The sequence below is a fragment of the Falco biarmicus genome, chromosome 5 (genome assembly GCF_023638135.1).
Source record: "Falco biarmicus isolate bFalBia1 chromosome 5, bFalBia1.pri, whole genome shotgun sequence".
Classification (NCBI taxonomy): Eukaryota; Metazoa; Chordata; class Aves; order Falconiformes; family Falconidae; genus Falco; species Falco biarmicus.
This window is the reverse complement of record NC_079292.1, coordinates 90,212,302-90,225,279: the sequence shown is the minus strand read 5'-3', so window position 1 is coordinate 90,225,279 and position 12,978 is coordinate 90,212,302. Positions and strand designations below refer to the sequence as shown.

The window sequence follows — 12,978 nt, the reverse complement described above, 5'->3', positions numbered from 1 at the left end:
GTTGATATAAACGGGAAGAGCTAACGTTAGCTGGGTGGCTGGGCAATAGCCTGCACCAAACAGTTTGCATGGGAAGAAGCAATGATGTGTCATGTACTACCAGACCATAGTGGTGGCTCTGCCATATTCAGAGAAGTCTCTGAAACACAGTAGCTCCCAGGGCTGGCAAATCCACAGTAAAACTGGACTTGCTGGGCAACTGGGAAGCAGCCAGCTGCCCATTCCACTTCTTTTTGTAAACTCCCCAAATAAGCCATTTTCCACCTCCCTCTGGCTGCTGTTAATGCAGGCCATGGCACTTTGACAGGTTCTCCATTTTCTGTCAACAAGATCTCTAATAATTTCTGAGTATTTTTCAGAGCTTCTTTTTTATTATCTTGGACTTTTCTGCAAGCCCAGGGATTGCAGGTCTGCTCCTCACTGTCCTGTTCACTAATGACTTTGGCTTCACCACCTTTTCAGTTCGCTTCTTACGGCAGGATATCCAGAAACAGCTTCCTAAAATTAACAGAGTAGGTGGGAACAGGTTAGCATGAGGCACCCCATCCCAAGCGTGATGAATGGTTTATATGCACACTATTCACAAAGAGTCTAGGAAGGAAATTATGCTTTAAAGATTTTTTGGTACATGACACAAACATTTAAACTCCTATTTCTTTAGAAAAATATAAACGGGAAAGCAGCATAAGGCTGTCTCCAGAATGGGTTAATTAGCAAATATAATATAAATATTAATCAAGAATCCCTGAAGGGAAGGGGGAAGGAAATCATCAAATCTTCCATGTCTCTTGTTTGGTGATCCAGTGCTTAATGGTAGGAAGTGAGAGGAGATAAACTGCAGCTAAAAAGGAGGAAGGAGCTGGCAGGGAAAGAACAGGAAAGAGCAAGCACTCTTGATAGGCTCTGGTAGAAAACTTTAACAATAGGAGCAGGAAAACAAGTTTGAAGAGGACATCATTTCAAATGAGTCTTGGGTCAGATGAGGATAATTTGCCATGCAGCAACTCTGGTGAAATGTGGCCAAAGGAAAACATTATTCCTTAGTGTAATTTTAGACACATTGTCATTGTTTCGTTTTAATTATGCTCCTTTATTGCCCATCAGTGTTTGTAAGTTAGTGCATTTTTTTTTTCATCCTTACATTTTGTCCAGTTACAAAGCAAACTGAGTAATCCAAGACAGGAGAGGGCCTCCCAGTGCAATCGTTGCGGTGCTTTGCAGCCCAGTATGCTTCTTGAAGATATTCACAGGGCGCCAGTATACATCTCCATTGAGTTGCCTTCCACAATTTAGGACTTGGCATCGGGGCTTCCTCCACTGACGAGCAATAGCCAAGAAAGCAATATTATGGGGAAAGTAACCAAAACTGAAGCACAAGTTTGTACTAATACAGCTCTGTTTTGCAGGCCGCTAGTTAGTTTTTGGATGGTTGGTATTTTTTTGTTTGTTTGTTTCTCTTTTACATTTCTGTTTCTCTTTTCTTTCTGAGTCTCACGAGGCTCTCATGACCATTCTCTGCAGCCCCACTGTGACTTCTTCTAGTCATCGGGAGGTTGCTACTGCTGCATGCTGATGACTCAGGGTTATGTTAGTCAGTAGTGATCTGTCCAGTGCTCCCAACTTGATCAGCCTCAGGGCAGATGATCAGCTGGGTGGAACCTCAGATTTTTCTCTGCAGCTGCCAGCCACGGTTTATTTCACCACCTCTCTGCACCCAGGGAAGATGCTGCTGTTCTCTAGGTAGTTCGCCTTTTCTGTGCAATGGCAACATTACGATTCTTCTCCCGTTTTCTTCCCCCACCTACGCTTACTATTGTTTGCTACTCCTTCCACCAGCATGATTAAAAGAACCAGTCTTTCCTCTCTGCCACCATATCTCGTATTGTTATCAAGTCATCTTGTCTCACAATTACTGCAACTTCTATCCTTTCTAACCTCTGCAGCAACCACTTCACTTGCCTATTGTTAATCCGCAGGAGTCTGTTAGAACATCTTTCTTTTTTGATCAGCTGTAAGGCTGTGAACACTTGATCGTGACCCAAAACCTTGATCTCATATTACATCATGAAAGACAAGAGAAATGTTAGTATCACATGAGGAAGACTATGTCTGTGTCCATCCGTTATACATCAGAGTGGTGTTAACATCCATCACAGATCAAGTATTTGCAGATCAGGAGGTTTATTTTGCAGTCAGCAGTCCTGAAAAAAACACCTGACTGGAGACCTCCCTTGTGTGTTGTTTTTTAATACAACTCAGGGAGCTTCAAATCCAGAAGTCTTAGATGGTGTCCGTATCATGTTGGTACTCAAAAGGGCCTGCGGGATGGGGCAGAAGATGGCCACGGTCCTAGGCAAGCTGATGGAGTGGCTGGTACGAAGTTCAGCCTTATGGGCTGAATGCAGCACGCTATAGGAGCACATCACTGCTAGTCAATGTGGGTTTGTAGAAAAGAGCGTTCAAGTATCTTACTTCGTTCTTTGAGGAACTTACAAATCAGACGGATAAAAGCAATTGTGCAGATACTCTCAAGTCCATGGAGTTTCATGCAGCACTGCAACGACACTGATTTCGAAGGCTGCCTTCTACAACACGTGTAAGCGCAGCCATCAATCGCTCGACAGACCGAGCTCCCCGGCCAGCCCCGCGGGCAGCCGCTGCGCTGGGCTCTGTCTGCGGGAGCCCCGCCGCTGCCACTCGAGCTCGCCGGCGCCCGCGAGGGGTGACCGGGCCGGCCCGGATGCAGCCGGGGCCGGCGAGGGGCCCCCCGGGGCAGCCCGCGGTTTGAGCTGGGGCCGCCCGGACACGGCACAGCCCCCCGCGGCGGGCCGGGGCCGGGGCCGCTTCCCAGGGAACCGCCGCGGGAAACCCGGGAGCCGTCGGGGGGGGCCCGCAGGAGCGGCCCGGGCGAGGCGGCAGCGGCTGCCCCCGGCGCCCCCCGGCCCACCGCCCCCTCACCGCGGCGGAGGGCGGCGCCGGCCGAGCGCGAAGCCCCGCCAGCGGCCGCCGCGCTGCGCCGGGCGGGCCGGGGGCGGTGCGAGGGGCGGGGGGCTGCTGAGGCGCGGCCCTGCCCGGCGGGGCGGCATGGCGGCCGGGCCGCGCTGCCCGCTCTGCCCGCTCTGCGCCGAGCCCTGCGCCGAGCCGCGGCTGCTGCCCTGCCTGCACTCGCTGTGCGCGCCCTGCCTGAGGCGGCTCGGGCCGCTGGGCCAGCCGGGCCGCCCCGTCCTGTGCCCGCTCTGCGACGCCGAGGTGGCGCTGCCGCCCGGCGGGGTCGGGCAGCTCGTCCCCGACTACCTGGCGCTGAGGCGCGGCGGGGCGGCGGGCTGCGACCTCTGCGCGGACGGGGCGGCGGTGAGGCGGTGCCTGACCTGCGGGGCCGCGCTCTGCCTCTTCTGCTGCCAGGCCCACAGGTGAGGGGGCGGCGAGCCCGGCCCGCGGGGCCGCCTCGGCGGGGGGCAGCAGGCGGGGACCCACGGCCAAGCGCTAAACCCAGGTGTCTTCCAGTTTGTCCGTTCCCTGACAGGATTTTACCCTCCATGAGGATGCTCGGTACTCTGGTGGGGACCGGCGAGCAGTAGGCTGGGCAGCCTGTCGAGGTGAAGCCGTTAAATCCACCACCAGGCCAGCCCGCGGCCGTGGCGGTGGAGCCGGTAAATCCACCGTCAGGCCACAGGCGTAGCTGCTCGCTGGTTTGCATCGCGGTTTGGCCTCGCTGAGGGGAGAGTGGCTCACCCCAGGAGGCGCGAGTGTGGGCAGAGCGGGTGGGACAGGGCCCTGGCGCGTTGTGCCATCTGCTCTGGGGAACGCACATCTCCCAAGGGAAAACAGGGAAGGTGGTCTGCCTCTCCCCACCTCCAGAAACCTTTCCTGCACAAAGGCACCCAGGGGTGAAGTGAAAGGACGTAAGGGGAAGCCCTGATGCTAGCCTGCCTGCTGTCATTGCCACCTCCTGATGGTTGACCCGTGTGCTTGCCTGTCAAGTGTTGTGTCGGTGTACCCTGTGTGTGTTTTCAGCGTTTCTGTGAGGACAGGTGGAGCCCACGGCAGTAATTGCTCTGCAGTGTGCCTGGCGTTGCAGGGTTGAGTTCCAGTGGAATACAGGAAAACTGAAGAAGTGACAGCAGAAGGGAGCTGTGTCCCTCAGAGAGGGTCCTGCCAGTAAGGCAGGAAGAAGAGGTGACTGCAATGGAGGTAGCAGTTGAAGAGGAGGTGGCTGCTGTGGCCTGTGAGCAGGACAAAGGACAGGCAGTGCTATGGAAGAAAAGTGACAGGAAGCCTGGATGGCCTTGTGAGGCAGGGAGGTGACAGGCAGGGTCAGAAAAACACCCAGTAGCACTGGCCGGGGAAGCCTCTTAGCCTGGGTTAATCAGCCTCGCCTGTTCCCTCCGTGTTTGCTGCTCCTTTCCACTTGATTAGCACATTCTTTCCCCAGAAAGAATTGAGGCATATTCCTCACTGCCCTCCCCCCCCTGCAGATGCTTGTGCCTCTGGTAAAATGGCTTAGACCCTTCGTTACCTTTCTACTCAGGGCTGTAGTTTTCAGCATACCATTCTGATTAGCTAATGCCTCGTACCACATGCAAGCTGCTGAAGAGTGATAAACTGAGACTTTTGAGTAGCAGCCTGCTGCACTGACAGAAATAACTACAGAAGGTATAAAGCAGTAGAAGATTTATCCCCATGAGCCGCTTCCTATGTTTTTTACTGGTACCATTTTTTTACCCCACTAGCATCTGCAGACTTGCACCTGAATTAGTTGACGGCAGAGCAGAGCAAGGGCCAAGGAAAACCATTTTAAAATGATTTCCTGGTGCGTAAGGAAGATTTCTAAGGATCTGAGTACCACTGTTATGCTCCTTGGAATAAGTGAGAGAGATCTTAAGTTGAAGTCAGGGAAGTGTGAATTTGAAGAGTGTTAAGCGAATAATGCTAGAGTGCTTTGAAAACGTGCTGGACCCAAGGGAGATTAGCGGGAAGCAAAAGGAGCAGCGTAAGGGCCACATCCTGCCCTGTGGTGAGGTTGTTTTGTGTTGCCAGAGCAACTCTGTGGAGCTTGGTCCTCGGAGTACTTCTTTGCTTACAGTTTGGACCTCTCATCGCAACTGCCAGAAGTCATTAGTACAGGAGACAAGGAAGAAGGCTTCTACATCCTGCTCGGTAACTAGCTCCTTATGTCCAAGGAAATATTCTGGTGCTGCCCTGTGACTTGGTGGATGTCAGGGTCATAACATGTTCTTTGTGCCCCATCCTCGGTCTCCTCTGAGCAGGACCTTACCTGGCAGCCGGAAGGAAGTGGAGTTTGACTTTTGGAATATTCAGTGTTTTATCACAGACTGTCTTCTGGCAGCGGCCTGAAGTAGATTTTCCCGTAAAGGTTTTTAGAGCTCTTTGCCTCAGCAAATTTAAAGCTGGTGAAAATCCCTGGGCTGATGGCTGAGGAGCCTGGGACCTCCTTTTCCTCTCCAGAAGTGACTGTCTGTGAGCAATTCTGTTTCGAGACACCTCCTGCCAGCTCTCGCTTTGCAGGGCTCACCGCCCTCCTGCTGCCTGTTACAGTGGGCTCTGGGGGTGATTGCGATCATCCCACTTCTGTCGGGCTCCATCAAGGGGCTGCTGGCAGTAGCAACCTGCCAACCCATTCCCTGTCCGCGTGTGGCCATGGTGGGGCACATGATTCTTGTGTGTGTGAAAATAGTGCTGACCCCATGCAGGGAGCCTGAGAGCAGCCTCTAATGAGCTGCTTGCAGATGCTGTTCTCTTTTGTGTGGAGTCCTGTCCTCAGGAGACCACAAGTCCCTTCATGCAGAGCAGATTTCATGGGAGACAGGAGGGAGCGGCACACACTGTGACTTGCAGACTGTACAGACTGGCATTTGCAAAGGGTCTCAGATGTTTGCATTTCAAATCCAACATGCATAAAGTGACGTGTGGTTCCTCCCTTCTAGGAGACAGAAGAAGACAGCCTCTCATGCTGTGACAGAGCTGGTGAGCAGCAAGGACTGCAACCAGGCCAGGAAACCTCTCTTCTGCCCTTCCCATCCCACAGAGGAGCTAAGGCTGTTCTGCGAGCAGTGTGACCAGCCTGTGTGCCGGGATTGCGTAGCAGACAGACACCGGCAGCACACCTGTGACTTCACTGGCAATGCCATCCACAGGCATGGGGAGGCCCTGCAGGAGCTGCTGAGAAGCACCCAGCAGCACATGGGCACCCTAGAGGGTGTGCTCAGTCACATTGATGACATGGTCAGTGCCGTCCGAGATCGCGCAGAGGCTGTGGCCGCAGAGATCCGTCAGTTTGCCAGTGGGTATGTGAAAGCGATTGAAGAACACCGGGACCGGCTACTGAAGCAGCTGGAGGACTTGAAGGTGCAGAAGGAAAATCTGCTGCACTTGCAGAAAGCTCAGATGCAGCAGCTGCTGCTGGACATGAGGACAGGTGTGGAGTACACGGAGCACTTGCTGACGAGTGGCTCAGACCTGGAGATCCTCATCACCAAAGGGGTGGTGGCGAGTCGGCTGGCAAAGCTGAACAGCGTTGCTTACAACACCCGCCCCAGCGTGGACGACGGGATCCGTTTCTCTCCCCAGGAGAGGGCAGGGCAGTGTTTTGGCTATGAAGTTTTTGGGGCCATTATCAATAAAGTGGTTGATCCCGCCAGATGTACCCTACACGGGGAAGGTAATGGGGTGCTGTACAACAGCTGTATGGGAATGTGCCGCTCCCTGAAGTCACCTCTCCGCTCTTTGTACCCATGTGGTGTGCAGCTTAAGGCACTGTTGGCTCCCTGCTGTCCAGGCTTGGACTGGGGGCAGGGGTCGAGCCCTGCCAGAGGTTGCGTTGCTTGCTGAGGGCCTGTGGGAGCCATGCTGGGCAGGGAGCCAGAGAACTATCCCCATCCAGGTGCACAGAGCGTAGTGGAGCTGCCCTCCACAACATCGCTGACCTCAGCGTGGGGAACGGCACCTGCAGTGGCAGGACATGATGCTCTCCTGGTGGCCCCTGCTGTTCTGGAGCATGGGCCCAGGCAGGTCTCCTCTGTGGCTGAGTGAATAGGTTCATTCTCCTTACAGCTCCTGCCGAGATTGCCGTGGGAGTGACTGGGATTGATGATTTCATGGATATTTGCTTACTAAGGACTTGGAGCAGAGCCAGCAAACAGATAATGTTCAGACCAGCCCACAGAACGCAGCCAGCTGTGGTCGGTAATGGCCTTCGCAGGGCAGATGAGACAGACCCAGGGCTTGTTCGATCCTTTCAGTCCCAAACTGCAGGTGCTGAGGTCTGTGCATGGCGGGGCTGTTCCTCCTCCCTCCTGGTTGCATGGTGCACCTTGAGGCCTTCTGGGGAGATGCCGGCTGGGCTCAGAGGGGCAGGCAGGAAGACCACCCTGGTCCTTACAGACCTCTAGGCTAAACCTGCCCAACATCTCTCAGCACCTATGGCTGCCCATGCTCTCCTGATCCCCAGTCATTTTTTACTTTTCCCTGTGAGTGGAAGGAGCTGCATTAAAGTCCTGGCTGTGCTCTGATGGGACTGCAACACTTAAAATGGGTGGGAGGTGGCAGTCACAGCTGGTGTGAATCCTTTCTGGTCCTGTTTCTCTGCCTTGCAGATGTCCACAGTGCCCGTCAGAACCAGCTGACTGGCTTTACCCTGCTCTGCAGTGACACCATGGGGGAGCGGATGGGGCGAGGAGGAGAGGCTGTGCAGGTCACCATCACCCACAGGGAGAAGGACAGGTGGGTATTTCACTTGAGAGCTCCCCAGCCACTGGGTTTGCCTTTCTGCCTCCCTTACCCTGGCTCCCTCCTTGCTTGGGCAGGTGGGGGGATGTGCTTCAGCATGTGGGTCAGAGTCTGTAGGAGGGAAAAGGAAGAAGAGTAGTGCCCACTGGGACAACAGTGCTTCCTGCTGGTTGTATTTGACTGTGTGAAGCTTGATGGTGTTGGCTCAGATTTGTATTGACTCTTTTAGTGATTTGGGATTTCTTAAAGGATTCAGCCCTCGGTGGGTGTTAGACATTGCCAGAGTGAGATGTTGCTGCTTCCCACCCCTACCAGCCAACAGCCAGGGCTCCTGATTTTCTTAACACCTAATGAGTGTAAAACATCGCAACCCCAGAATGACCATCCTGAGTCAGACAGTCCACCAAGCCCAGGAGCTTCTGACAGTTGATGGAAGTGCCTAAGTCATGTTCTGGAGAAAGAATCTGTGTTGGGACTTTATTGTGCTTTCTCCTGTAGTTGGCAAGCGCTGGGCACTTTAAGATGTTTGGAGGTTTTCTAGCAAAAGCAGAGAAGACCACACTTGAGCTCCAAAATGTTTCCACAATGAAACTGACTGACCAGAAAAAATTATTTTCTAACTGTTTCCAGGCCACCTTTGTTCCTATAAAGCAGCCAGGCACAAATGCAGAACCAACGGGGGGGGGTCAGTTCTTAAGAAAAACATCTCTTGATTTTTATTTTTTTTATAGTACTCACAATATGGCTGGATCAAGATACCAGCATAATGTGTTCTAGGAATGCTGTTGGTGGCCTGACCTGATGGGTAAAGGGGCACGATGCTAAAACTCCTTGCTGTGGGGGAGTGTTGACAAGGCGTACCGAAGCAGTGCTGGCTGCACAGATGCTTATCAGTATAGCGTCATGGTTCAAGAAGATTGTTCCAATGTACCTTCCTTCCTTCCTTGGGTGCACATATGACGTAGGAAAGTGTTCGCATGAGGATTATGTGGATTTTACGTGGTGGGATAGAGGTCGCTGTGGCCACGTTAACTCAGCTGCTTCTTGTGTGTATGCAGTCGCTACATCCGTTGCTGAAAGCCGTCTGGCTTTGGGCTGAGGCACAGCAGCTACAGAAGAGCATGAAATATCAGCACAGTTCATGGCAGGAAATTATGTGGGCAGCTGTACTGATGTGAGATGGTGGGGGGTGGGGAGTACAGCCTGCAAATCTGGAAGATTATAAAACTGTCATATTGTGGGGCACAAGAGACTAATTAGTGGGTATTAGGAAGAACACCTTCCTCTAAGCAGAGCTACCCGATAATTGTCTGTGGAAAGCTTGTGTGAAGCAGGCAGGCAGTGCCGAGGTAACTAGCCGATGCTTTCTCCCTGGCCCTCTGCGTTCCTTGTGAAACCCAATGAGCTTCAATTTGGAAAGGGAGAGTTCACCAGCAGGGACCTAGAACTCCTCAAAGCATTGAAGAGAACAGCTGGAGTCAATGCAGCTGGGATAGCGGGTGAAGTGATTCGAACCTGCCCCGTTTATATCCTGTCTTCTTCATGGGCTCTTCTGGAGGTAACTGCTCTCTGAAGCTGTGAATTTACCCCACTTCTGAGGGCTCTTATCTGATGGGATAATCTGACCTGCAAGTCTGTCATCTGCTCTTTCAGTGCTCAGGGTTGCTACAGATCCTTGCCGTGCAGCTAAGTGCTAGCTAGACTTCCTTTGTACGGTTATTTTAGCTCCCAGTAGCAGGTGTGTGTGAAAGCTACTCAGTGCTTGAGCATTGCTTATGCATCCTGTTAAGCTCGCTTGAGACCCACAGCTGCTGAACAAGGCTGAGCATCAGGATCCAACTACAAATCTAGGCCAAACAGTGGTTCGCGTGTAGAGCAATTTTCTGCCAGTCACTGACCTCTTGGACTTCTCTCTGTTCATAGTGTGGTCAAGCCAACAGTGTGTGATAATGGTGACGGGACCTACCATGTTTCCTACAGCCCTGAGGAGCCAGGCTTGTATGCTGTCTGCGTCTATGTGAAAGGGCAACATGTACAGGTAGCATTCATTGTTCCTCTTGCACTGCTTCTTCTTTACCTGCTTTTCTTTTTTAAAATATTTGCCTTAAATCTTTTAAGGATTACCTCTACCACTTAGCAGTTTAAGACTGGGCTTAGCAATCTGTGACTGACAGCATCACCCAGTTGGTTTGTTGAAAATGCAGACACAACATCTGGTAGCATCCACTGCAGCAGCCTCTCTGCTTGCTTCTCCTCTGCAGGGCTCTCCATTCACTCTGGTGGTGAAAACCAAGTTCCGCGAGCACCAAGGCGTGTTTCACTGTTGCACGTTCTGCTCAAGTGGAGGCCAGAAATCTGCTCGCTGTGCCTGCGGTGGGACCATGCCAGGTGGGTGCTCAGCTTTCGCCACGCTGCTGGCATCAGAAGGGTTTGTTGCAGTTGGTCCTCCCTAGTGTAGATAGGTGCGAGTAGATGCTCTAGCCCGATGCTCTAGCCCAGCTCCTGCCTTGTACACGCACCAGGACTGTGGTAACATGTATGTACATATGTTCTGGTAGGATGTGGCTGCAGCAGTGAGAAATGCAGCAGGACACGCTAAGGGTCTTCTTAGCAGGCCCCATGGACAGAGGCCTGAGCCAGCTGTGCCGGAGTTGGGGCTGGGCACCTCTGTCTTTCAGCCCTTCTTGGTGAGGCTAAGCAGCACTGTGTCTATACTGCTTCTGTTCCACTGCTGGTGGGTTGGGAGCTCGCAGGCTGTGTCACACAGGGCCCAGTTCTGCGCTTCAGAGAAGCCTCACTTCATGTTTAGGATGAGAGTTCAACTCCTTTATTTGTTTAATCCCAGCCAGCTTCCCTGTCCTTAACCTGCATGTGGCATTGTGTGTTTTGCAGATTTTTAGTATAGAACCGACCGCTTCCTCCTTCTGTGCTTGATCTGTGTCTAGCTGTGGCCATAGCCACTAGCAGCTGGCGTGGGGTTCTGCAGGGCTGTGTTTTGCATTACTCAACAGGCAAGGGGATGGAAATCTTCAGCTTGCCCCAGCTGTTGGAACGGGGAGGTCCCTCTCAGTTGTTCTCCTTTCTTTAGGGAGTCCTGGCAGTTTTGGACTTGAATATGCTGCGCTGTCATCAGCCCATGCCTCTCCATCTTAGGGAAGTCCTGGGGCTGAAGCACCCCCTGAAAGCCTCTGATTTTCTGGCTCAAAAACCTGGCATTTGCTGGCCCACTTTGGGTTGAGCTGACAGTGCTTCTTCTCTTGCAGGTGGGTACCAAGGCTGTGGCCATGGGCACAAGGGTCACCCTGGCTGCCCCCACTGGTCGTGCTGTGGACAGGTGAAGGAGAGCTCAGAGTGCCTGGGAGGGCCACCTGGCAACACCTTGCAGAGGAGTTTGCTGAGGACGGTGGCAGTCTGAGCAGCCAGGTGAACTCCTGTGAACCCAGGGCGCTGCTGCTGGCTGCCGCGTGAGTGCAAACCACGAGCATCCCTGTGATCGCTGCGTAGAAAACAACGTCACGATGGGTGCGAGGAAGGGGGATGAGGGGAAAATAAAATTGTGCCTTATGTTCCACCTGGGGGTGTGTATGCAAAGGTGTTTTCTGGTTGAACAGGTGCAAACTTTGGGAATTGTGCCCCTACCTACACTTCAAGGGCTTGAGGCTTGGGGGGGTCGGGCTCTAGGGGGAAACTCGGTCTGAGCAGTTACCTCGCGGGAGGGTCAAGATGTGTCTCATTCTGCAGGATCGACAGTCTCTGCTGTCCTTGAAGAGGCCAAAGCTGCTCGTTGGGGCACATTCCAAAGGTTTGTGATTGTGCCTTAGAAAAGCTTGGCAGCCCGAATATGGTTTCTGCCTTCCTGTTAGGCATGCGGCTGGGTTCAGGCCTTGGATATGTGCATATAGCACAGTCATACTGCGGGGAGCTGCTGTTGTGTATGCAACTCATATTTTCTCCAAGTAAGCTGTAGCCTCATTGCACCCTTCCTGCAAAGTAGGAGCGAGGCGGGTTAGTGATATGTGTGAAGAAAATCCAAGGAAAACCCACAGTGTTGATGGGAGCAGGAATTAGAATGCTGTTCACCCAGTCTGTATCTTCTCTGAGATGGTGTTGGGATGTAGCACTGCTGGGGGTGATGCAGGAGCCGGGAGAGCACCCATCTCGCCCAGGGAAGACGTGGGGACAGTTTGAGCATCAGTAGGAGCCATAGGCGCATGTTTGCAGGTATCTGTCCTGACCTGGGGCAACTAGGCAAGAGCAGCAGCAGGAGATGGAATACAGCAAAACTCCTGGATCGGGCTTGTGCAGTCTTGGCAAGGCTGTGTTTTTAGAAGGAGAGGTTGTCCCATTTTCCACAGGGGAGAGGGAACGTATCTCCTGGGCTTGTACGCGTGCTGCCAGCCCATAGCTGGGGAGATGGTATCCATGATGAGGACAAAGAGGTGTTTTCCTGGAAGGGCAGCTGCTAACCTGCTGATGGCTGCCTGCCCTTGCCTGGGTGAAGCAGGCAGCCTGGATACCTTCCTTTACAAAACACATTCGCGTCAGTCGGACTGGGAACGCTACTGCCCTGGGGGTAACCCTGCTAGTAGGTGTGTGTTGCTAGGGGCTCCTGGTGCTGCCTGGGGAGCTGGGGACAAAGGTCTGACTGTTGGTCACTTGGGGAGAGGAATGCTGCCCCAGTGTCAACAGTAAGGACTGGTTCTTGCTTTCTGACTGGTGAGAGCTGGCTTGTAAATAGTAGGAACCTGGGATGTCTGTTTGCTTGCTCAGAAGATTCTCATTTGTTGCTCATTCCTCTTACAAAGCCGGTTTTGGAACCACTTCTTCCCAGCAAAGGAGATAGATAGTCTTATGCAAATGCTGTTTATAGCTTTTCATTAATCATCCAGAAAGGGCTGTCAAACAAACAGGGAAGGTTAGGTAGTTTAAACCTCCAAGTGAGGCAATTTAAGTCTCCAAGTTGCTGACTCTGAAATTTTGAAGTGAAAGTTTGATTTGAGTTAACCTTGAATGGAACAAACAGTAACTCATTCTCGTCCTTGCTATGTGCAGTCAGTGCTCGGTACGGAATGGGATGTAAACCGAAATGCCTCATTTTCTGTCTCTTTCTTGCCCCCCTCACCCCCCTGACTCCCCCCTGCCTGTGTGTTGTTTTTTCTCAGAGCTTCCATGTTGTATTGCAGAGGGAACACATGAGGACAGCACTACCTTTTAGGCACATAATTTCTGTCT

General features: G+C 52.7%; 1 protein-coding gene across 3 annotated transcripts; it reads left to right on the top strand.

Moving 5' to 3' along the window:
- The first annotated feature begins 3,038 nt into the window (after positions 1-3,038).
- On the top strand, positions 3,039-11,317 carry TRIM45 (tripartite motif containing 45). 3 transcript variants are annotated; one of them, XM_056340398.1, is made up of 6 exons: positions 3,047-3,410; positions 5,946-6,679; positions 7,614-7,740; positions 9,670-9,784; positions 10,008-10,134; positions 11,010-11,317. In XM_056340398.1, the coding sequence occupies exons 1-6, from the start codon at positions 3,085-3,087 to the stop codon at positions 11,159-11,161; spliced, it is 1,581 nt and encodes a 526-aa protein (XP_056196373.1). In that variant the 5' UTR covers positions 3,047-3,084; the 3' UTR covers positions 11,162-11,317. The 3 variants fall into 3 exon arrangements, with proteins under 3 accessions (XP_056196375.1, XP_056196373.1, XP_056196376.1); XM_056340401.1 differs by lacking the exon at positions 3,047-3,410 and adding an exon at positions 5,246-5,859; XM_056340400.1 differs by lacking the exons at positions 7,614-7,740; positions 9,670-9,784; positions 10,008-10,134; positions 11,010-11,317 and adding an exon at positions 7,072-7,560 and having other exon boundaries at positions 3,039-3,410.
- The last annotated feature ends 1,661 nt before the right edge of the window (positions 11,318-12,978 follow it).